Source organism: Eutrigla gurnardus (genome assembly GCF_963514095.1).
Source record: "Eutrigla gurnardus genome assembly, chromosome: 3".
Taxonomy (NCBI): Eukaryota; Metazoa; Chordata; class Actinopteri; order Perciformes; family Triglidae; genus Eutrigla; species Eutrigla gurnardus.
This window is the reverse complement of record NC_139917.1, coordinates 11,881,624-11,907,185: the sequence shown is the minus strand read 5'-3', so window position 1 is coordinate 11,907,185 and position 25,562 is coordinate 11,881,624. Positions and strand designations below refer to the sequence as shown.

General features: G+C 44.3%; 1 protein-coding gene across 1 annotated transcript in view; it reads left to right on the top strand.

The window, feature by feature from the left end:
- adgrl3.1 (adhesion G protein-coupled receptor L3.1) overlaps nucleotides 1-25,562 on the top strand; it is a 126,902-nt gene that overhangs the window by 88,416 nt on the left and 12,924 nt on the right. The window contains exons 12-19 of the mRNA XM_084005363.1: nucleotides 5,373-5,556; nucleotides 9,651-9,773; nucleotides 9,887-10,092; nucleotides 12,717-12,893; nucleotides 13,890-14,099; nucleotides 18,147-18,367; nucleotides 21,074-21,140; nucleotides 22,260-22,351. Of these exons, the coding sequence (XP_083861489.1) occupies nucleotides 5,373-5,556; nucleotides 9,651-9,773; nucleotides 9,887-10,092; nucleotides 12,717-12,893; nucleotides 13,890-14,099; nucleotides 18,147-18,367; nucleotides 21,074-21,140; nucleotides 22,260-22,351 (1,280 nt within the window). The remainder of the gene's footprint in view (nucleotides 1-5,372; nucleotides 5,557-9,650; nucleotides 9,774-9,886; nucleotides 10,093-12,716; nucleotides 12,894-13,889; nucleotides 14,100-18,146; nucleotides 18,368-21,073; nucleotides 21,141-22,259; nucleotides 22,352-25,562) is intronic.

Genomic DNA, 25,562 nt, shown 5'->3' with positions numbered 1-25,562 from the left:
GAGTCTCTCCCCTCTTTGAAGACCTCTAAAAAAACCTGTCTCCATTTTAGCCCTCAAGTCCTCATACTTGATAGAAATGTCACCAACGGCACCACAGCACAGGCACACAGGCGCACACACACAGGCGCACACACACACACACACACACACACACACACACACACACACACACACATGCCATCTTTGAGTTTCTGATGTGGAGATGTCTGGACCTCAAGGAAATCACACTCCTTCTTCTCTTTACCTATCTCTCTCCTCTACAGATCCAATCTCAGTGGTGGCGAATTAAATTTCAATGAAAAAATTATGTGAAATTGAAAATGTAAGATAATCAAAAAGTTCAATAAAAAGCAATGAAAAGTTTAATGAGAGTAGAAAAAGGGGGTTATCTTCAACACATCAAAGTGAACGTCGGGGAGCAGCGGCGACGGGCGTGAGTGAACAGAAAGCAGCGCCCCTGCTGTCATATCTGCCGTGGCTGCAGAGCGTCCCTCTGATGCCTGGGCTGCTACTGTACAGCAAGTGGAGCGGAATGATGCACTGCAATGCTTCCCCCAGCCCCTTGTTCCCAGCCTCACAACACACACATTTCAATGCCAACACACATGAACACATGGGCATCCTGTGCACTATGCAAACACACATACCTGCAAATGCACCGCACCATTGAATGCATCAGAAATGCATATGGACTCAGGCGTGCACACTCAGCACTGGGACACAGCATTAGTTCCCCAATAGAAGCCGATAACAGGGAAATCTTGACAATTCCATTCCTACCAGTAATAATTGTGAGTTATTTGCAGAGATCTGGGGAAACAACACAACATTGGCGATGTCTAACAAGGCAAGAAAGATGCAAATCTACAGATTAGACAAAGCTATTTGGAGGAGATTGCAAAAGACAAATTGTGAAAATGATTACAATAGCGGTTCGATTCAGCCACTTAAAGTGTGTGCATACAGTTTTACATGCAATGTGGGATTATTACCAAAGTTTAGTGAAGGAGAACAATAGTCTACTTTAAAGAAATGTTGTTTTTTATTTATTGTTTTTTTTTATCAATAAAGGCATATATCATATTCAAGAGACTCCAAATTACAAACAATGTTAACAACCGAGCAAGTGATATCAATAGCAAATAAAAGAACAATGATTAGACAGAAATAAATAATAATGGAAAAAAAAGTAATTCAGGAAATAAGGTACATATATATTCATATAGATGTAGGGCTTTTGAAATTTGAAATTTTACATAGCCTACTTTTAGTAGGCCTATAGTATTATCCATCCATCTTCTACCGCTTATCCTGTATTCAGGATCGCGAGACAGACAGGTAACCTGTCTATCACAGGGCTGACATGTAGAGACAGACAGGTAACCAGTCTATCACAGGGCTGATATGTAGAGACAGACAGGTAACCAGTCTATCACAGGGCTGACATGTAGAGACAGACAGGTAACCTGTCTATCACAGGGAGACATGTAGAGACAGACAACCATTCACGCTCACATTCAAACCTACGGGACATTTAGAGTCGAGTTTTTAGACTCCGCCTTCTGCAGCTGCCGCCTGATTCCGTCATATTTCCAGGCGAGGAGCAGCTCATCTCCAACAACCGATAACAAACTGCAGCTAGTTAAAAACGTTTTGCATTTTAAAGGATTATTGTATCACCCTACGTCAACCAGAGATGCATTTGATGACTTAAATTATGATTTTAATTATTCATTTGAATGATGACTTGCAAACATAATATTGCGTCTCTCTCTCTCGGATGCATTCTATAACACTAGTCAAAATACTTTCACTGAACTAATAGAAATATAGTTGGCCAAAAAGTGACATTTGGACAAAATGCTTTCTGCACACCTAACGTTAGGCTCCTCAGTCAGGATCCCACAGTTTCTCATCTTCATTCTTTCTGCTGATGCCTCACCTTTCAGTTTGGCAGCTAATAAAAACGTAGTTCTTCGTTATTTGCCCTGCCGGCAATGCATCCCACCGCCACAGCAGTGTTTAGGCTTTCTACTGTATGTTTGCTAGCAGACAAATGCAAATTGTTTGGGCGGGGCATAAATACTCACCCTTTGACAAGGTACAATAATGCTCTCCTTAACACACAATGTCATTATTCTTTATTTTGTTGCATTATTGCAGTCCACAAATTGTTTTTTTTATCCGACCGCAGCAGCTGAAATTGTTCCTTGATACGTAACTTAAATAATTAAGACCTACAACTAATCATCATTATCATTATTGATTGTTATGTTCATTTTCTAGTGTTGGCCTGTCAATGAAAAATGCCTTAAGAAAAGCAGAAAATCTGGAACCAGAGAATGTGTTTCTGTCTTAGCATGAAAAGAAAATGGCAAAAATAATTGATAATCAATTATTGGCAATTGTCATAGTCGATGAAGCAACAGATTTGTTTGGTCCTGCATGTGTGTGTGCGTGTATATGTGTGTGTGTGTGTGTGTGCGTGTGTGTGTGTGTGTGTGCGCGTGTGTGTGTGCTCCATATCCACTCCTGCTTCTTCTGCTTGTTTGACGAAGCAGTGGATTAATTAGTTTTTGTTTACATGTAGCCCTCCCAAACTCATCCGATATGCATCCCAGCTAATTAGCAGCTAGTGCTAAAGGAGGATATAATATTATCATATTAGGCTTGTTGGCTAAGCACCCGTTACATGTGTGTGATATACTGTGTCTACATGTGGATACCCCTCCTCCCCCCCAAAAAAAACAAACAGATAGGATTAGGTCTAATTTATGGGAACAACCGCACGTTTTGTAGCACATGCCGTCAACGCTCATATCAGCTATGTCGTTTCTCTATCGAGGACACACGTGAAAACACACACACACACACACACATATATATATATATAGTGACGTCTCTCAACTCTTCCAACCTGCCCTTGCTATTTCCCCACTAGACGACCCCTTTGCTTGTATAGTGGCACCTGCATTCTTTTTTTCCCCACTTCCCCATCCACCTTCCTCTAAAGGGGGAAGCATTGAAAGAGCAAGAGATAAGTGAGGGATGGAGGTGCGCTCGCGGAAAGGGTTGGTTTCGAGTCGTGGAAAGAGAAAATAAAGAGACAGACGGCAGCGTGAGATGCGTGTGTTTGATAGCACCTGTATTCGCTTTTCCGCCTCCCTTGTTCCCAGCGGACGCCTGTCACCGCAGACTCACTGGACTGTTTTATCGCTCTCCCATGGCTCTCCCCTTCTTCTTCTCCCCCCTCTCCCACCAGCTCTCTTTTCTCTCAGTTTCTTTATCTCTCCCAGGGTCTTTTAAGACATCTGTGTGTGTGTGTGTGTGTGTGTGTGTGTGTGTGTGTGTGTGTGTGTGTGTGTGTGTGGTGTTCATGTCTGAAAAAGAGCTGGTGAATTCTTAAGAGCATACAGGAATGTGAGCTGGAGACAAAATAAGTATTGTTTCATGGAGAGCGATTCATCGACGCGAGCCAACTCTTCTTCGCTTGCTAATATTTTTGGATTCAAACCCATTCTCCACAGTTGGATGTGACCCAGCAGACATTATCTGATAAAACACCAACTTCTTCTCAGACCCTCGAGCCCAAGCTTTCCCACTCAAAGATAAGGCTGCTGTTTTTTTTTAAAAAAAGGAAAGAAATGAACCAGGTTTGGGGGTGTAGACGCACAGTGATTGCAATCACCTAATTAGCTCGATTTTCGAGACGGGTCTGATTCCGCCCGCGGCAGGGCGGTCCTGGCGCCCATGCAGGCAACGCCCACGTAGATAATTGGTTCACGTGAAACAGAAACAACTCAGTTGCTCAGTAACTTTATTGTTCTGCTCATGTCAGTCAAATCAGTGGCTGTGCATTCTAAGTATGGTTTTAATCAATTTTCACAAATTCTTCAATCATCATACAATGAGTATGACTTTGATGAAACATGTGGGGCAAACTAAGCTAAATATAAACTAATTGCTATTGTGTTTACCTTAACATAGTCATGCATCAACCTCCTGTTTTTAAAAGTGAAGTCAATACAGAAATGCCTGGTTTTTACCCTTTTACTGTGCAAAAAGACAAGCGGGCAACAGATAAAAACAAATATGGCCACGGCCAAAATGCCAAACTTGATTCTTGAAAGCAGCAGTCCTCAAATCAATGAAGTCACGGTGACGACTTCCGCTTCGTACAGTCTAGTACCGACTCGATCTTAACTAAGCTAGGTGGCTTGCTAGCTTAACGAAACTCATAACATATGAATGAAGCTCCTCTGGGTTTGTTGTCTGTTGTCATTTTTTGTGTGTGGATGAAGTACGGCACAAGAATTAGCCTTAGCTAGCTCGCTCACCCCGCTTCCCTCCGCTTCATTCCTTGCCTCTGGCAAACTACTGCTCTCCTCCACGTGAAGTAGCTTGCCAGCGGTGGGGAGTGAATAATATACCCAACTAGCAGTCAGAACCAGCTAACCTGACCCGCCTGATGGTTTGTTTACACTAAACCATTTGAGAAGTCGTCATTGGAAACTGTTTGGAAAAGGGCAAGGATACTTGGCAGGTGACTGGATGAAACATCTGTCAATCAAAGTATTGCAGAAGCCGAGTGAAAACATATTTTCCATTGAGAAAAGCCTTCAGTGCCATTCTTTGCTCTTTCTCTCCTGTTCTGATATAACTGTTGCGCTTGCAGCATCTACGTTTACCTCTCCGAGTGCCGCCATTGTCAACAGTAAACGGTCGCCTCTTCATGTTGTCTCCTTAACACCTAAGCCACGCCCCCCAGCTGTCAGTAGCACACAAACACATTACTTGAAGCCTGACAAGATGAGATTTCGTGTGATCTATGATCCAGCGTTTCTCTCATGATCTTGTGAAATTGCGACATTCCAGCTGCTGACATTCCAGGTACGGAAGCAGCTGTGCATTGAGAAAGTAGAGAAGAAGTAAAATTGGGTGTTCTTGTCCTCCAAAACCAATCAAAGCGGTTGCCGTTCCTGTCATGCCATGGCTGCAATCAGGCTGTTTCAAAACATCTGTGTTGCATTTTTAGTCACAACATCCTTTTAGAAAGAAGAATTTAGAAAGAAACTTTGGAAATGAACATTTAAAATGTGAAATTTACATTTTATATAACAGCCTCTGTGTTTTTGCCTTCGTTGCATCTGCATGGGAATGCTACATTTGCATCGCTAACTTTTTTTTCGTTGTCATGATTTATCAACTTGATATATTAAAAGCCACTGCATTGATCATGTTGATAACCCACCGACTACTGTCGGAGCAATGTTATTTGTACACATGTTTACATGAGCATCGTTGACTGGAAGTAAAAAAGTGTTAGCACCGGCTTCCTCCTTGTGACCTCCGTGTTTCTGCTGCTGCTCCAGGCGATGGTGGAGACGGTGAATAATTTGCTGCAGCCGCGAGCCCAGGCAGCGTGGAGAGAACTGTCCACCAGGGGGCAGCTGCACTCGGCCACGCTGCTCCTCGACACCGTGGAGGCCGGTGCTTTTATGTTAGCCGACAACCTCCTGAAGACGGACACTGTGCAGGAGACCACTGACAACATCCGTGAGTACAATTTCTTTTTTGGTTCCTTCCTGTCCTCCAAACTCAGTTGGACCCTAAAACTGTCAAGGAGGCCTGTTGAGATGCCCTGCAGCAAGGCACTTAACCTCCATTTGTTCTAGTGAAGCTACACAGTGGCCAAGTGTTGAAGGCTGTGGCTGCGACGGCCTTGTCTCAGGTGTTGAATCGTACGGCTCTGCTGAAACAAAAGCATTTTTATATTTTGTTCATTTTACCAGAAAATAATGTAATGGAGGGAAACATTTCTAAAATGTGCTCTTGTTTTGGCATAAATGTGGTTCTTCGATTTTTTTCTTTTTTTCTTTCGCCCTTTTTTTTTCTCCTTTTACTGATCTTATAGTAACGTAAACCAGCTCCAGCTGCTTTAGATCTAAGAATATGATGTAATATCAAAGCAAAAGGCAACAGTGACAGCAGGCATTACTGAGCCCGCTGCCTCAGATCTATGTTTTACAGTATAATACAAACCAGCAACAAAGTATACAATCTAACTTCACTGTGTGTCATCATCCTTCACTTGTGCAGTTACACACACATGTACTGTACATGTGAATGGACCTGAATGGAAGTAGGGCAGAATCCCAGCTAAACAGTGGCAGGGCCATGGTATGACTGCCTAAACACACAAACATGCATGGCAAAATGTGTTGTATAGTGGAGTTATGTCATATGCTATAGATTTTAATATAGGGGATACAACATTTCACAGATGGTTGTGGCTATAACCCTTTTATGTTGGGTTCAAGGTTTCTAACCCTCTGAATGGTTTCCAGATGGAAATGTTATGAAAGGTTCTACCAGGAACCAAACAGGGTTCTCCTATGAGGACAGGCCATAATATGATTCTAGTTAGCTTCTTTATTTCTAAGAGTGTATTGATAAACAACTCTAATTTGTGTACATGTATTAAAGTCCCAGTCGGCAACATGTTTTTGATCATATTCACTGAAGCCGACACTATGCTCCTATAGAACAACATAAATCATCCGGTTTTAGAAAAAAATTGCGCCTCTACGTGCACGTAGAGCCTGTTGTTTGTTTTGCAAAAATCGACAGCGCCCGGATCATCCTGTCCAATCAGCACGCAGGGCTGTGTTGTGCACACCCAGAGCCCCTCCCCCCTCGGGTCGTTCCACTATCACAGGGGGGAGGCGGAGGGAAGTAGCAACAAGCTTCCAATTCCTCGGTTAAAAAACAAAACAAGGAGGTCCAAAACAACCAAGGAAAAGAAAACACCGGTGGAAAATAAGGAAAAAAAGAAAGATTGTGACCGTGCCTGTGATAAAACCAGAGTCAACATCGGACCCATGTTTCAAAGGTGGCGTGATCTAAGGGATTTCAAAGGGCATGAAGTCGAGGGGAAGGAGCTTGGTGGTCGTGGGGGAGGAGCGTAAGAGTTGTAAACATTCAAAATCTGACAGAGTGCCCTCGATCTGCCGGACTTGCCGACTGGGACTTTAACAAAACATGACTCCTATTATCCCTTCATTAACAATAAAGGGATTAAAGATAAGCATGTTTTCATGTATCTCATCCTAAAATCTGAGTAAAACTGTCAAACAGAATTCACACTAACCTGTAACATCAGGTCCTACTTTTACAATACCACTGAAAATTTAATAATTTGTGGAAAGATATGATTCAAAATTCTACTGATACTTTTAAGGCTCCGTAAAATCCTTAGAGAAGCAAAAGAACAAAGAGAAGAGAAAACCAATAACTCAAATAAACACAGCTGTGATTGCATTTGCACGGGTTGATCAACTTTTTATGCAAAAAATCATTTTGGAGGGATTTCCAAACTAACATGTACAATGGACTGAACTCTATCTCCCCTGCTCTATTATGTAGCGGAGCTTGTAAAACTGTCAAAGAGAGGCCATGATCAAGAGGTCCAGGTTGCTGTGTGAGAGGTTTTAAAGGTTCAAATCCACATAGACCCATCCTCATCTAACAAAATGCAAGTGAAAAGAGAACGGCCTCAGGCAGGGAGGAATTGTTTGCCAGCGACGATGATGATTATTTATTAATTTTTTTCCCCATATTTTCTTGCCTCCGCTTGTAGGCGGAATTGACAAAGCAGAACAAAGCTAGTTATTATGCCGTTGTGCACATCATTTCCCTCTCCTCTCTTTCCTCCTTCCATCTCTCTCCTCCTCATCGTTGGGCCATAGAATAAGGCTGAAGAAAAGCCCTCTCTGCTTTTTATGCCTTCAGTTGAGAGTACATCTGTGAGCCATTCTTCCTGATTACCCAGCTTTTGATTTTATTTTCCAAAAGTTCCCACAGTTAAATTCCCCGTTAAAAGTCATGAAGGAGGAAGTGAGGCGCGGTGATGACGAGCAAAGAAGAAGCTTGAGGCTGATGGTGCTGATGGAATGTCAAATGATGCTTTGAGGGCCTTTTTTTGTGTGCTCACTCTCACATCAGTAAGCAATGAAATCACATCTATTTAAGTCACGTGACGGGAGGATAACATTACAGCATGTTTCTACATTATCACAGACAGACGGATCGTACAAACACAGTCCTGACGACAGGATTTGTCTCGAGTTTAAGTACAACAGTTCATTCCCAACAACAACGCCGTCCTACACCATTTCACCTTCCATCAATTCAGACTTGTATCTCCTCCATTTCCCCCCCCCCCCCCCGTCCTGAACGCACCACACGAATACGGTTACATAAAGACCCATCAAGATGTAGGCTACCACATCTCTGAAGAACTTAAAACAGGAAATCATCTTTTTCTTTTTTGTGGAAAATTTTGTCTCCGCATTCCTCTTTTTTCGTGCCGTTAATCTTCCCTCCCAGCTAATCCAGTGGGCAGATCCACCGTGATTATCTCTCCCTTTTATTCATAACCGCCTCTCATCTCCCTCTTTCTCTTCTTCCATCCTCACTTTCCTCTCTCTCTCTCTCTCCTCATTGCACTTTCTAAGCCCCCGTTTTCTCTCCTTTCTTAACAAGTCTGTCAGAGGAGAGTGAGCATAAATTATTTTAAATGATCCATTTCTTTAAAAAAAGAGAAGCTGCCGCAGCTTCCGAAGGTGATATTATCGTGTTAGATTGTTTGTGTGACTACGCGGCGCAATATCAGGCAGATGAATAAATAGTGTTATTATTAGAAGCAAAACAATGATTTGAAGGGATAACACAGCGGTAACAGCGTGCGCGTGTGATAACGATAATGAACAAGTGTGTTTCTGAGGAGGAGGATTGTCATGACAAGGATGCTTTAATTAGATTAGACTCAGCGTGTTTTGATACCCCGCCGCTGCGTGTGGGTGTGTGTACATGTGTGTGTGTGTGTGTGTGTGTGTGCAAAGCTTGAATGTTTAGCTTGGCTCGTGTGCAAGAAAGGGACACTTAAGCAGTGTTTCTCTTTATTTCTGCCAGTATTTGCATATCAGCGTCTGTGTTTATGTCCGTCTGCCTCACTCTGCCTCTGCTTCTTCTCTCCCAGACCTCCGCATCCCTCGCCTGTGTGTCCCCATCTATTGGACAATATAGTCTTCTTTTCCGCCTGTCGCCCCCCTTATCCTCTCTTCTCAGCCTATCCACTTGTCTCCCATCTCTCATGCTCGTTCTGCTCCTCTGACTAGTCGTCTTTTTCCTTGACCTCCCCCCACTCTCATTTCCATCCGAGCCCGTCCTTGTGTTGTTTATTTGATCAAGTAGCTGTTTTTCCCCGGAAAGCGGCGTCTAAATCACTCAAGAGATACAGCAAATGTATAATTAGTCCTTAATTAGAAACTTTTATCTCATACATACTAGGCCCTAATCTGGAATGTGCTAACGAACCTGTGTGGTTGGAATTAGATTCCCACAATACAAGGTAGAGGCTGGGTTATCTACCTCAATGTGTTGGACCGGTTGCCTGGAGACAAAGTTATTTCACTTTGATATGTGTCAGCTTCTTTTCATTTTTCTTTGTTTAGACGGAAGCGAGAAAACGCTTCTTGATTCATGGCTGCGTGCCGCGGCGAAGCACTTAGTGAGAAAACATAGTTATTACAGGAAGGCTGCAAAACGAAAACCTGATGTAACGTGTGGACGTATGTGTGTGTTTCCAGAGCTGGAAGTGGCCCGGCTGAGCACGGATGGGAACCTGGCAGACCTGACGTTCCCTCAGACAGAGCTACATGGAAACTCCATCCAGCTGTCAGCCAGCACTCTCAAGCAGCACGGCAGAAACGGTAGAAAAGAAAATCTGGCGCTCTCTCTCTCTCACTACGAGGTCCACGACCCCGCTCTCTTTCCCTGAAGCCGACACTCATGCACCTCCTTGTTCCCCCGTGTCTCCTTCCAGGTGAGATCCGGATGGTGTTCGTCCTCTACAGGAACCTGGGGGCCTATCTGTCCACGGAGAATGCCAGCGTTAGACTGAGCAGCGAGGCGGTCTACCCTAATTACTCTGTTATCGTCAACTCTCCGGTCATCACGGCGTCCATTAACAAGGAGAGCAATAAGGTTTACCTGTCTGAGCCCGTGGTCTTCACTGTCAAGCACCTGCAGGTAAGAAAGGAGTGCATGAGGATGACTTATTTCTTTTCTGCAAACGATAAAATACCAGCTTTCTGTGAGATAATGGGACAGAGGTCGAGGTTAAAGGATGAGGCTGATATTGTCTTTGCTGCCAACGCTTGAAATATTGAAGAATAGTCCAGAGTGGGTCAAGGAACTGGGCGTTGGTAACGTTGAAGTGTAAAATCAGCTGCTGTGCGCGGATAAGGCGAGGAGTCAAGTGTAAATTAAAAGCAAATATTTTTATTGGCATTGCTTACACTTTGGACAAGTACCATTTAGGGTGATCCCTGATGAGGCTTTCACATTGTGGGGCTCAATAAGCTTGTTGTTATTCACACATTTTTCTCTTTTGTGCCGTTATAATTGTGAGTGTTACAGCACATAATTTGTTATTTTACACAGTTATTCATTTGTGATTTAATACTCAGTAGAGTGCAGCTCTCTGCCAAGTGTGTCTATAACGACCACTGCTGCATTGTGCGATTGAATGAAGACAAACCAGCATTGGCTAACCCTCATCTCGACCCCAATGGACTGCAAGGCGTTGTAAAACACACTTTGTCGTATCAGAAAGGTCACACAGTCTTGTCATAAACAAGATGAAACCCACCAAGCTGTCGGTCCGCTCAGATGGCTGAGTGGCGGTAATGTGCTCAGCAGTGTGTGTGCAGGTCGTTCCATTAGCTGTTAGCCAAAGTGAGCAAACAGTTTTCCCCACTGCGGTCGGCCATACTGCTTTATCAGTAGCGGCCCCTACCGGCCGGGGGTCCGTTAAGAGTAATGGATGAGGAATCAGCAGGCAGTCAAGGGCAGCATACAACAGGCAATAATGGGTGTTTTGAGAAAGTGTGAGTCACCGCTACCAAGAGAGGTCCTTGAGCATGCAGACATAACGGGCCGCCCAAAATACGATGCACTTTGCTGCAGCAGAATGTGAGATTAGCTGTGGACAGACACAGAGGTGCACATACACACACATGATCCTCCTGGCAGGGATAAGAATCAGTTCTTGATTATTTGTCATTTGCACGTCTGAGTCAGTTCCGGTACGTGTTTTCATCAATTTTACTCACTTTCATGTCTTATAAGTGGCCAGTACTCTCAAGCTGTGAGATCACAGGTCACATGCCCCGTTGAGTTTTTAAATTTGAACACCTGTCTTCAACACACTTCACACCTTGATGAAGTCTTGATAAAAATCCATGATTTCATAAAGGCTTTTTGGGTTACAATCAGAGAGCCTCGGATGTTTTTCAGACCAAGGACTTTCTCCAAAGCATGGAACTGGACAGTCATCGCTTTTCTCTTATACTTGAAATGTTTTATCGACTGAAATACACCCTGCAATAGACCTCCGCCGCCACCCGAAAACAAGAAAACACATAAATAAGTCAAACAGCTAAACTGGTCAACTGTTCCTTTTATTAGACTCAACATGGGTGCTGTAGTTTATTTCACACAGACCGTTCTAGTGCTATAAATACTCACTCGGAACACCAAATATGTGTACACCTCAGCTGAGAATAGTTCCCGGCAGATGCACTATTTGCTCCTGTTTGAGGTACAGTGCCCAGCTGTTTTAGGAAAGCATTGAGCCCTTTTCCTAAAAAAGAGAAAACATAGATTCGTGACTGCTTTTTAAAGATTTCCGTCCTTATTCGGAACGATTCAGCTTGAGTGACACAGACAAGCTGTGGTAGTCAGAAAGTACTGATCAGTGGACTAATGCACTGTTGGTTTTGGTCTCTTCATGACATTTGTTGATAATAAGACAGATATTGAATAACAGACACGCTATCCTTGAATCGAGTCAGACTCAGAGAATTAAGGACTTTTGATAGCTGTGGGCTTACTTGGATATTTCATTATCATGCAAGTTCTTGGTCATAGTTCGCTAACAGAGCTTTGAAAGGAAACGCCGTGTCATGTATGATCAGCGTTTCGTGATTTGAAAGTCTGCTCGACGGGACTCGATCAACGTTCACCCCGGGTGAAATGACAACAGCTCCGGTATTGACGACGGTTGCAGGCTGGAGGAGGGAATCATTTCACATCGCCGCGTGACCTGCGGCGCTCAATACAACACTTTTCTGTTGTGATGCCCGTTCAACGAGCAAATGTTGATCCAGTTGGTGATCCAGCTTGTTGGCAGCAGAGAAATCCTCACTGCTTCACTTGCTCATTTTGAGAGGAACTTTCCACACACACACACACACACACACACACGGCTCCATCAGTTTACACAACACGTGCAGCTCCTACACTTCAGGATCTCACACAGCAATCACGGACACGGCGCCGCCCGCCATGGCTCTGTATTTATTTGTTGCTCCGCTCTCACATTCTGTCCCGTCTGTTTGTTGTTTTGTTGTTGTGTGTGCTCGACTCCCTCTCTGCGTTCCTTCCTCTCCATCCTTCCCTCCACCGATTCCTCCCACCTTTTTCTCACTTTCCTTGGCTCTCCCAACTCTCCATTTTCTGCCTCCCACCTCCCCATGACTAAGTATCTGTTCTGTGCCTTCCTGCTCCCCCACCCCTCCTCCCTTTTTGTCCCTCTCTCTCTCTCTTTCTCACACTCTCTCCCTCTTAATCCCCCCCCCCCTTGCCCCCAGCATTCGGAAGAGAACTTCAATCCCAACTGTTCATTCTGGAGCTACTCCAAGCGCACCATGATGGGATTCTGGTCCACCCAGGACTGTCGTCTGCTGGCCACCAATCGCACACACACCAGCTGCTCCTGCACACACCTCACCAGCTTCGCGGTGCTCATGGCCCACGTGGAGGTGAAGGTAGGCGTTTATTCTGCGGCGTCTGCCAGGCGGGGATGGGCTCGATCAAAGGGTCAGTTGTTCATCATTTGATTAGCAGTGGCTGGCAAGGCTGGTCAACAGATTTGAAAGAGGGGGGAGGGAGGGAGGAAGGGAGGAAGAGGAGGAAGAAAAAAGGCCGCAACATCTGGAAAATAGATTAGACCTCTCCAGACTCTCCAGTACTGAGTAATCATACTTGGCAGAAGACATTTTTACAATTGATTCGTCAAGCCGGATGATGACATTCGGTTGACAAAAAAAGAAAAAATGCATTTACAACATTCAGTCTGTGGAGTTCTAGATTACCAAAACACATGCATTTTAATTAACTTAGAAACTTGCACCAGAGACAAAAAGCAGCAGGTCCTATTTCATTGCAAAAAATCAGAAAAGTTAAAGCGGCTCATTTATTTTGATATCCATGAGCCTCCCGTGGGCGGTGGATGAAAACCTCATTGTCCCGCCGTGTGTGGGATAAGTACTTTTTGTCTCCCTCCTTTGTTAACGTTAAGTCCAACTTCCTTCTCGCAAAGCGGCTCTTGTGACTCTGGATATTGTGCGACGCCCAATCTCTCCCTCTGGGCCAGAGGATGTGTGTTACTTCCAAAGGGGTCATGGTCAGAGTTAGCTTGGCAGCCCTTTTGTGAACACAGTGTGAGGGTTTGAGCAGTAGATCCATCACAGCAGTGCTATGTTGAACATTGCTCCGCCTGCCAGGCTGCAGGACACTGATGGATAGAGCCAGCACACCTGTGCAACGCAGCGTAACGCTGTGGCCCTGAACGCTCAGCGACACACAGCCAGACTCACATCAGTCAGGGGGGAGGCTCCTACAGTATGTTTCATGGTACAACAATATGACTCTTGTATGTTTCTGTGGCAAACCAAAGCTAAAAAACACAAAATGTTGCGGCTGCAATTGTCCTTTAAAGTATTCCACTCAAGTTTGTCTCGTGTCTCTTGCTTCTCCCACAGAAAGCCGGCAGCATGCACGACCTGCTGCTGGACGTCATCACATGGGTGGGGATCCTGCTGTCGCTGGTTTGCCTGCTCATCTGCATCTTTACCTTTTGCTTCTTCCGCGGGCTGCAGAGCGATCGCAACACCATCCACAAGAACCTCTGCATCAGCCTCTTCATCGCTGAGTCACTGTTCCTGGTGGGGATCAACAGGGCCGATCAACCGGTAGGGAGGCCGACATCTTTGTGTGTGTGTGTGTGTGTGTGTGTGTGTGTGTGTGTGTACATGATATACAGCATGTGGGCACACATATTCTTTTGACTAGAAGCTATGGAGAGTCAGACATTATTGGAGTAGTTAAAATAGATACATTTAAACAAACATTTTTCACCCAGGCAACGTTTTAAAGGTGGCTTCTTCATACGGTGTTGGCACAGTCTTGGCATAACTCTCCAATGACCGACACCGATCATCGTACTGCATTGTTGGCACAGTAAACCGTTGCTGTCCGCGGTTGACAACATTGCAGCAACATGAATAAGAAACATCAGATTTGTTACATTCGGCGTTGCCGGAAACAGAAATGTCTCTGCGAGACCGTTACATAAACCCTATCTCTGTGTTCAAACCAGCCTGAATTGTGCAATTTGAGTTTTTTCGTGAAATGTTAAGGGAAAAAACAACATTTACTTCCATTGATTGTACTGCACATGCTCAGATTTCCGTGACATCATTACTACACTGAGCCACCCTTTTATTATTAATCGTTTTACAATTTGTGATCATTCAGAAAGTGCTGCTAACAAAGGTGGAGAATGAGACAAAAACATTGCTATAACATTGTTTCCACAGGCAGGTTGTGATACGTCTTGAATGTCAAGTTAGCCTAAATAAAATTAATAAAAATGTTGGGTACAGAAAAACCTAATTTGCCTGTTCTGTTCCAGTTGCAGCGGAAGTGATTTACAATGCAAAGTGCATATTACACGGCTAGATAATGTATTAAGGCTTGTGTATTTGTTTTCTTGGAGCTTAGCTGATGTTTGTGCTGTGCTTCAGTCTTCCGTTGGCCCTCGGGCTACAGAAGCTGCACTCGCTCTGTTTTTGCCAGGGAATCCTTGCGGTTGAGAGGGGGATGTTTGCAGAACAATATAACTTTTACAAACAAAGTCCATACGAGGCAGGATGGTAAATATGAGTTCAGCCTGTATTTGACCGTTCATATTAAAGTTTCACACAAGATCAGAGTGTGCACACACCACTGCTGAATTACCTTGTATAATAAAACCATGCGTATAATGCAATACAATCTGCTAATAGCAGTATAATAGTTATGAATATTCATCATGCTTCTAATAGTCATAAAAGCATTGTATAATGATTTATAAGGTTAATATGATAATACTTCATAATTGATGGTCACTCTGACTGTGTATTTTATTTTAATTAAAGATTCATTTGTACATTAATTAAAGCAAACAATGACTTGGAGTAACTTCTATTCACATTATAATGCAATATAACAATGATTATATTGCATTCTAAAATGATTGTAGTGTATTCAAATAAACTGTGAACCGTGCATGTAGAAACACTTCTTTACATTAAACCTGGGATCACTATATTATATTATATATTCATTATATTCACTAATCGCCATGGCATGATGATGATGTCACAATTATCCTGGCCAAAAGAATTGCAATTTACGATATTATCATCAAAATATGCTTAAAACGTATGATCATATATTATAAGGTACTTATAGGTAAACGATTCCCAAATTAAAAAAAAATGTATTTTTGTATCCTGTATTCTTTTTAATCAGGCTCTACTTTTCACTCGTCTACAATGACAGTGAGCTACACAGCTTTATATTAGCTTTCTATCGCGATCAACAATAAAGTCCGATCCTCGTGAGCAGAGCCAGGTCAGATGATGCCTGTTGACATTCAGAGCAACCAAAGTGTATTCTGGGTCACTGTGTCAAGCCGAAACCTGCTGTGTGGCACTGTGTCACTGTGCATCAAAATGTCGAGTAAGTAATACAATGATCCTTTTTCTCGTGAGTCAGCCATGCATTCAAATCAAAATCTGTTTTGGAACTCAGCATCCTCTGCATCTCCGCGGACGGAGCGGTTATTCTCTCCACTAATGCGTCCTTTAGAGCAGGAGGTTGACCGGCTCAATCTGATCCTAACGGTGCCGCTCTCTGCAGCCTTCTGCGAAAAAAAGGGCTAAAATAACTCCTCCACTTATAACATAATTGCTCGCTTTCTATTTTTTCACTCTCTACCAAAAATCCCGACCAGATTGGGACTTTCTATTTCGGTTAATGATGCGTGACCTCTGCAGCCCATGTGAATGGTGCTCAGTGTTTGCAACTGCAGGAGAGGAGGAGGAACAATAACAAAATCCGAAACTACGTGGAAAAAGGAGCCAACTGATTTCAAGCTCCATCACTAATGATACACGCAGCGGGTTGGGCTCAGGGTCCACACGGTGTGCATTCCAGCCACGGCCCGTGTTTTATAATCCGCATGGTCCTCATTCACTACTTTAAACCTCACTCGGAGGCGGTCTCGGACATTGTGCACGTCTTAAAGCGAGGTAGATTTATTTGTGAGCCGCTTGGATCGCCGTGCGTACATGCCCGTGGGGGGAGGAAAGCGCTCATGGCCGTATCCTTTATCCCCTCAGTAGGAAGCCACAGAGCAGCCGCGGGCCTTTAAATCCTGCTGAGCGATCAATGCGAAAACACTATTTACGTGTTTTGACATTGAGGTTTGTGTGTTTCTTGTGTTTGTGTTTGGGAGGGATCACGTTGCTACGTGTGTGTGGCCCCCTCCATTTTTGTGTGCGCGCCTTTAATTACCGGTGACCTTCATTAACATCTTCGCCGTCACTTAGCTCGCAACCGGTTAAGCCAGTAATTCCAGCAGGAAAAAAAACAAATTACTTTGCATAAGCAGCCACTTTTTTCTCTCACCTGTGTGTGCGTGCGAGTGTCTTGTGCGATCATTAGAAATGGAAATGAGTGACTCCCTCGTCCCCTAAACTCATTGTCTCTCAGACATTAGGTAATTGTCTCTTGCTGCAAGCCCCCTCCATTATAAGACTCTGTGTGTTAGCTCTGGATGTGACGGGCCAGATCTCGCCGCTCGTTCTTTTCCTCGCCAGCTTTTCTTAAGCACCCTTCTTTTCTTTCCCCATCCCATTGCCTAAACGCTTAATGCGGTTTTAGGTGTGATACCGCTCTTTCATTTCCTGCTGCTCATCCTGTTTTTTGTGTGTTTTTTTCACATTCAGAAGGCTCTCTCACAGGGTTTTCTAAGTATTCTCTCATCCGCCTCTCTGACTCTTTTACATCCCTTTCAACCGTCGCTTTTTACTGGCTACTAACAACGTGGTTTAAAATCCATTTGCTCACTTTCGGTGTGAGCGTATCTCCCCTGGATGCTACAGGTGGGTGCCGGCGGTGTAATATCTATTTGATATTGGATGATTACCATAGAGCATTTTTTGATTATGTACTTAAAACATGCGCTTCAGCTCAAAAGATGGCATCAAATCCCAACTATTCATTATTATCCAAACTGCTGGCTTTTTCCTGCACACACACACAGAAAAAAAGAAATGTCTCTCTTTCATACGGAGCCGCTGAGTCATTTTTGCAGTGGTTCTACTTATTTTGTTCATCGTTGACATTGTAAAAAAAAAATTGCATTGTATTTCCAACAGTGTTGGAGTCAAGTCGCCTCTCCCCCTCTCCTCCTTCTCTCTCAGCCTCCTTTTGAAAGTGCTTCACGTCTTCTGTTTGAAATGTGGACAATCAGCGGAGGCTGCAGCGCCGTTGTGTCACTTCTATTTTTCTCATTTATCTTCTTAGATGACTCGTAGATGTAGACGTGGAGTGAAAATGTGAAGGGCGCTCGACTAATATTGCTATCTTGCAGCGATTTTTAAGTCAGCCTGTCGCCTGTAATTGCTGTTATAGTACACTGTGATTGTGAGTTCCCTTTCTATTTTGCCTCACCCTCTCCCTCTCCTGTCTATTCTGGTATTGGCAGCCCAATTGTTAATCCTCAACGTTTCCTTCTTCATGTGATAAATCATTACTTTCTGAGTCTGACTCATACTCTTATCGCCTGCACTGTTTGTGTATTTCTTCTCCCCACTTTCGAACTCATCGACGCCACCAGATTAAATATTTCCGGTGCAGTATTGTGTGCAGTGTTATTTTTAAATCCTCTCCTTTTTCTCCCGCACCAGATTGCCTGTGCGGTCTTCGCCGCCCTGCTCCATTTCTTCTTCTTGGCAGCCTTCACCTGGATGTTCCTGGAAGGGGTGCAGCTCTACATCATGCTGGTGGAGGTGTTCGAGAGCGAACACTCCAGGACTAAGTACTTCTACCTGGCAGGATACGGCGTGCCTGCTGTCATAGTGGCCGTGTCCGCCGCAGTGGACTACAGGAGCTACGGCACAGACCGAGTGTAAGGGATGGAGGGGCGGCGGGGGGAGCGTGGCGTGAAAGGAAGGAAGGATGCATGGATGATGGGCCCGGGGAGGGAGGGAGGGAGGCTGGAGTGCCTGCTGTCATTTTGGCTGCGTCTGCCACAGTGGACTCTGCGAGCTGTGTCGCTTCTGAAGAGTCAATACGGCGAGGTTGAGAGGGGGAGAGAAGCAGAGAAGGAGGAAGAGGGGGGAGGGAAGCATGGGGACAAACGAGGGGACGATGCACCACAGAGAGGCTGCATGAGCACAGCGGCGACAATGTGTGAATATGGAAGGATTTAACAGGCGAGATGGAAGGGGGGGGGGGGGGGGGGGGGGGGGGCACACTGGAGCCGATGGAGGGAGAAGAGATGGGGTTTTAGTGTGAGAATGTGAGAATGGAAAAGGGAGTGATGGAAACGCCTGTCAGAGTGTGTATACACTGGCATCAAAAAAAAGAAAAGAAAGACGCTGGCTTCCCCTGGAGGAAGTGCAGAGTAGGGTAGAGGGACGGGGACATACATTAAGTGCACATGGTAACGTATTCATGCACGCTTGACTTGTCCAACCCGACACACATGGTGCATCCAAGAAAAGCCAGCCAGCTTCTCATTCATATAAAGTATATTCATAAGAGGCCGCCTATAAATACACCGGAGTGAGCATAATAGACCTTTTACGTGCGTGAACCGGCCACTCCGCTCATGCTGGGTCTCCGAGTAAAAAATTGCATCCATATGCATATAATGTGCATAATGTCCATATAATGCATACATGTCGGCGACCTTTTGCTCTTAAGAGAACATTAACAATGTGGCATTTTAAAAAACTTGCAAAAACATCACCTCCCGCCTTTACTTATAAATGAGCGGCTCCATATGGGAAGGGGGGAATGACAGGACGCTATAGGACTGTTAAATGATTCACAGGCTCAATGCTCTCTGTTGCCTCTGCAGAGCCGTCCGTAGGACAGGACTCGCAGCTTTCCGCTAGCTGCACATGAGATCGTAGCGGTTTTGAGGACAGGGAATAGGGTTGAATTTAACATTGTTTAACCGCCAAGCCACGCCAATCCGTATGCCACTTAGATCAATATTTCATCGCGGGATGATCATTAAAACATGAGAGTCTGAATGCCAAGCTCTGGATGAATAATCAGACTGCATGCCGTTAGCTAACAGACGAGGAGACCTGCCTTGAGACGATCGCTACGGTTTAATGCCTAATGTCACACCAATCACACTGAAATCAGTGTCACCACATTTTCTTGTAGTTTAACAGAAATGTATTTCAATTTCACCCAATCAATCAGTGTTTATTCATTTAGATTTCAAAAGAAATCAACAGTGCTATTTCAATACAAAGTGCATTTAATCAAATCAGGAAATAAGTGATACGGCTCATTCATCAGTCCAGCCGTGAAAATGGCGCCAGTCGTCTTGTTTGACATAACACGTTGAGACGCGAAACCTCTGGAAATATCATCCGCCATCCCTGCTGTGTCACCTTGTCACATAACGCATGCCGTTCACCTATTAGCAAGTGGCACTGAGTCTCATTCACCTCCCATAATGAAGGTGGCAGTGACTTAGCAAAGGAGCCCTAATGGGGGATACAGTGACATAGTCAGGGACCCGTAATGGAGGGCTCTCTAATGTGGTGGAAATTGAAAGATTAATAATTCAAAAGCAGCTGGTCATGAATCAGTCGGCCATTTTTGCTCCAGCGGTTTTTATCCGCACCTTTTCCTGCAACCCGTTGGGTCTGACCTCAGTGGAGGGCAGCCCCCCCCCCCCCCCCCCCCCCCCCCCCACACACACACACACCCCTCCTGCTCGCTGCAACTGACGAGTAAAGATGTTTGGCTAATACGATTTAGCATCGAGCAGTATATATTTTATTACCAATGCAAACCTTGTGGACAGAAATAAATGTGCGTGTGTGATTATGTGTGTCAATGCACGTCTGTGTGTGAGTGAGTGTGTGTGTGAGAGTGTGTGTGCGTGTGTCTGAGAGAGTGTGTGTGCGTGCCCCCTCCCTCCTCTTGCCTTTAACCTCACCGCAGCCATTCCCAGACTCCATAAATAGCCTGGTGTGAGGGCTGCATCCATAACTCAGTATTCAAATGAACACAGTCATGTCATATTTTTGCGACCACGGGATGTGGCCGTCTCATATATCTGTGGCCTGAGGGGGACGTAAGGGTGAATTTATTGCAGGTGCTGATTCCACCCCAGTCCCCCCCCTGTGTGTGATGTATGTTCGAGGTGTGCATTTAGTCTGCTTCCTTCATCCTGCAACACTTTTCTCACTGTTCTTCATCACTCTCACTTTTTCAACCCCCCAACCCCGATTCCTTTTGTCCTCCCTCTATCGTGATTCACTTGATATACAACCTAAAGTATGTCACGTGATGTACTACTTTTTTCCCCTCCTTGCCCGTGGTGTGTGTGTGTGTGTGTGTGTGTGTGTGTGTGTGTGTGTGTGTGTGTGTGTAACTATGATGCATGTCCTGTCCTGTGATGGTAAATCCTTGCTACCCTACATCCATCTGGAGACTGGAGCATGTTTTTAATCCCTAGGCGTCATCCCTCTCTTGTTCTTCTTCCCTCTGTTTCTCATGTATGATGTCTCTTTCTCACTGTCTCTTGTTAACCCTATCTCTCTCCCTCTCTCTCTCCCTGTCTTTGTCTTCGTCTCTCTAGGTGCTGGCTGCGATTGGACACGTACTTTATCTGGAGCTTTATAGGGCCTGCTACGCTCATCATTATGGTGAGATTCACTCACATGCATGCTGACACACACACACACACACACATGCATACATGTACAGAGAAGGCTGGCTGCTACGTGTTCGTGCAGGACCGACGGGGCTACGTCGAGGTGCTCCTTAATCTCCCTACAAGGTTTGCCTGAGCTCCTCGCCGCTGTATGCGGAAGCAGAAGGAATTTTATATGTCAATTGAATAAGTCCCACCAATGGATTAACTCTCAAGTGGGCACATATTCCAACAAGCTGAGAATCTTCAGAAGGACATCAAAACTGCAGATTATGATAAGAACTCTGCAAAGTTATGTTGCTCTTAGCCACTTATTCTATGATCCAGGCACTCTACTTCCTCCTGGCTTACTTTCCTTTCCTTTTTGTAACGCAGCCCATGACATGGTAGGAAAAAAGGGGGGGATAACTATTTGTTTCCATTTTGCTGGTCCTTGCATATGAGGAGCTGGAATAGTCCTCATACCTCGAACAAGTAGACAGAGATAGAAATAGAGTTAGACCACTGGGCAGACACACAGACAGAAAATAAAGCAAAACAATATAAAAAAACAATGTTTGGTAGAGAGAGAGAGAATGAAAGCAATGGGACCTGTTCCCAATTAAGGTGAATGTCAGCATGTACACTGATGCTTTGTACTCATTTTAAAAATGTCAGGCAGGCTATCGCCCATCTAACCGGGGCTGTAAGTGGGAGCGGTGCAGGTGGGACCGCTCTGTTACGATTCCACGCCCATCGGTAACATATACAGCCTCGGAGACGCGGCGCAACAGTCCAGACAGTCGTTTTAAAACAGGCCCATCTTTGCATTGCCAGGCCAAGTAGAATAGGCTGCATCTGTGAGAATTGGATTTCTATTGTGACAATGATCCTCAATGGCTGTAATGACTGCTGTATTTTCCCTGACACTCAAGCTGCTGTATTTGGAGCACATACAGGGCTGTTGATTGTGGGCTGATACGTGTCCCCGAGCCAATTACCCCTGGAAGGGAAAATGAAATGATATGCACTGTGTGCGAGTGAATTGTTGTGGTGACACTGTGTCTTTAATTAGTCTCGTTGCTGAAGAAGAATATTAACGTGTGTGTGTGTGTGTGTGTGTGTGTTTCAGCTGAATGTAATCTTCCTCGGCATCGCTCTTTATAAGATGTTCCATCATACAGCCATTCTCAAACCAGACTCTGGATGTCTGGACAACATCAAGTAAGTATGCATGCGGCCCTGCCATCACACCAGCGCGCCTGGTTTTGGTGTGATTATGCATGCTTATGTGTATGTGGTCCTTTAATGTTAAAGGAGTAATTCACAATTTTGGGAAATACGCTTGTTTGCTTTCTTACAGAGAGGTAAATCAGAATAGGTGTAACTGGAGCCAGTAGCAGGTTAGCTTAGCATAAAGACATCGCCATCTTGTTTTCGTCATTATCTTGGTTTTGGTTTTTGGATGTCGTTATGTTAGTTTAGGTTTTTGGCTGTCATGATATTATTTTTTATTTTTTTACAATCACCATCTTGTTTTTTGTCCATCACCCACTTGGTTTTTATCCATTTCCATGGTTATTGGTCGTCAACATTTTGGTTTTGCTTTTTGGCTGATGCCATCTTGTTGGGTTGTTGTGTGACAAAAGAGGGTGGAGCTAAGTACAACTGAACACACTGAAACATTTTTTGTTAACCAAAACAATCATACCTTTCTTGAACTGAAAACATACTGTGAAAGGGTTGAAGTTGTCTATTTGACTCTAAATGGACCATACTTTACTAAATGAACATCATGCTGCATTGAAGAAGACTTGAAACTAGAGATTGAGACCATAAACTCATGTTTACGATGTTTACTGAGATATTAAATCAAGTGAGAAGTAGGGTCATTTCTCAAACAGAGGAGTCGCCCCCTGATGGCCAGTACAAAGATTGCAGGTTTAAAGCAATTCTGCAAATCTTGTTTGTTTGCACAAAAACAAAAACAAAAAAAACAACAAGCTGTGGATTTACAGGGGATTATGTACCAGACTATTTCTTAGCCAGGAAAGAAACAGTCCTGTCCGCAACCTCATGTTTAATGGTAACTTATTATTTTAACATTTTCTTTTTTAACAAATCAAACAAACAAGATAAAACATGTTAATACTAAGCTTTAGATTTTGCTACTTTTAAATAAAGCCAGTCTTAATGCTAAACTAAGCCATTGGCTCCAACTTCATTAGATGTCGTCCATCTTCTCTTCAAACTCTCAGAGAGGAATGACCAAGTGTATTTCCCTATTGAACCATTCCTTTCATTCTAATGTTTACCAGCCTTTCTTTGTATGTTAGCGACCAAATGAATTACACTCTCGTCTGACATCAGTTAACGACGCTCCTCATCTAATCCATCACATTATTATTCCCAGTCATGTCGTTTCTCATATCACTCCTGGACAACTTTACAGATATATGACTTCACTTCCACTTCAAACTCTGTCCACTAAGCTAACCAATCAGGATTGTGTTATTTCTCCTTCCAGTGCAGCTCAAGACAAAAGGCTCGGTCTAATTCAAACAATATGCCGTGGCTCGGAGCTTAACGCTTTGCTGAGGCCCCGCTCATAATGTGTAATATCCATCACACAACGGCTTACTCATTTGATTTATCATTTAAATATTCCTGCCAATGTATGTTTCAAGACAGCAAGTAAGACTTCAAATGGGAAGCATTTCAGAAATTAAAGGGGGGGGGGGGGGGTTCTTGGCTGATCTTTGCTTCTGTGCAGTTCAGGGGAACGTCATCAAAAAAAAAACCTGATGAAAGATGAAAATCAAAAAACCATTTGGGATATGATGCTTTTGGATCATTTCTCCCCCTCTTTTTAACGACTTCCGTCTTTCTTTTTGAGCACATGAAAGGCTGAATAGATTTTAATCTATTTCACTTCATTAGTCATGTCTTATTGTGGTTCATTTACTTGTTAATCATCATCCTGTCCTTTTTTTGTCTTATTATTTATTTCTTCTTTTTGTTTTCTTTGTCTCTTTGACTCTAAGCCATCATAGTTGTCTCTGTTGTGGATTGGCTCCGGTAAGGCCACCCTCCCATCAGGATGCCTTCTCGCCCCCACATTGTGATTGGATTGCCTGTCGTCGTAGAACCTGCCCAGTCTGTGCATATCCCTAAGTTAACCATTAACCCGCCCTTGTACAAATGGATTACATGTTGATGTGTGATTTATGAGCTCCTCTGACCTATAAACCCAATGTGCTGTTGAAACATTATAATGGCGAGATGTGAATGAGGGGAAACAGAGCTGAGAGAGAAAACATGACTCAAGGGAGCACTGGAGGAAGAGGTGGAACGCGGGGATGGAAAAGTGAGGGATGAGTGTACCCTTTATTGAAGAGGGTCGTCAGACGAGCTTTATTGGAGGTTCTGTCTCGCCTGAACGGTGCCACAGAGGGCAACATCGAATCAATCACCTCAGTCTCGCTCACTTGCTCTCCTCTTTCTCTCTTCCTTCCTGCCAACTCTCCTAATGTCTCAACCTTGTTCCTCCTATTTTCCTTCCTTGCCCCCCCCCCCCCCCCTTTTCCTTTTCTTCTCCACTCCTCCGCATGAGAGGTGATCACCGTCCAGTCAGCCAATCAAATTAACAGCCATCATCGCGGCTGTGGCAGACCAGAAACTGTGACCTTTAGTGCGAAATGTCATTCATAATGGCTGTAATGTCCCTCTACTTACTGCCCGGCGGAGCCACTCACATGGTCACGTGCACAATCAGACACACACACACACACACACACACACACACACGTGGAGCCCTCAGACAAGGACTTGCGATGCATACACATGCCTTGACGCGGCCGCGTTCCTCTGACATTTGGCCCCTGTGACTCACGTCTGCGCGGACCTTATGGGAAGCAGATATTCACAGCCTTGAAAACTTGTATTAAAATTAATTCCATTAAAGTGTTATGGTGCACTATGATTGCACTAACAGACTCCAGTACCCACTTCTGCCTGCAAAAACGTCTTTTACCCTCCGCCGTGCGCTTTGAGTGATGGAGTTTGGATGTGAACTTGGAAAATGTCCTGTACGCTTGACCTTCTCCACACTTGTGGCTGACGTCAGCTAGCTTATAACCCCCCTTCCCCCTCTCTTGAGAAGCTATCTAAATGAGCAGATCCGTTTTCTTGCCATTCTCTCACCCTTTTCCGTAAGAGTATAATTCTTCAGCGTCCCACTGTTTTCTCCATCCCACTCCCACAGTGTTGGGACTCCGATTGAACCCTCTCTAACCCTTTTTCTCGCTGCATCGTGATCCCACATGCATTAAACTTGGCCGAGTAGCTTTTCTGATCCAGGGAGGGAGAAAATAAAGAGGAGCCTCTAATGTTTTCGTGCTTACAATGAAATTTGCTCTGTATACTTTGGCGTAGC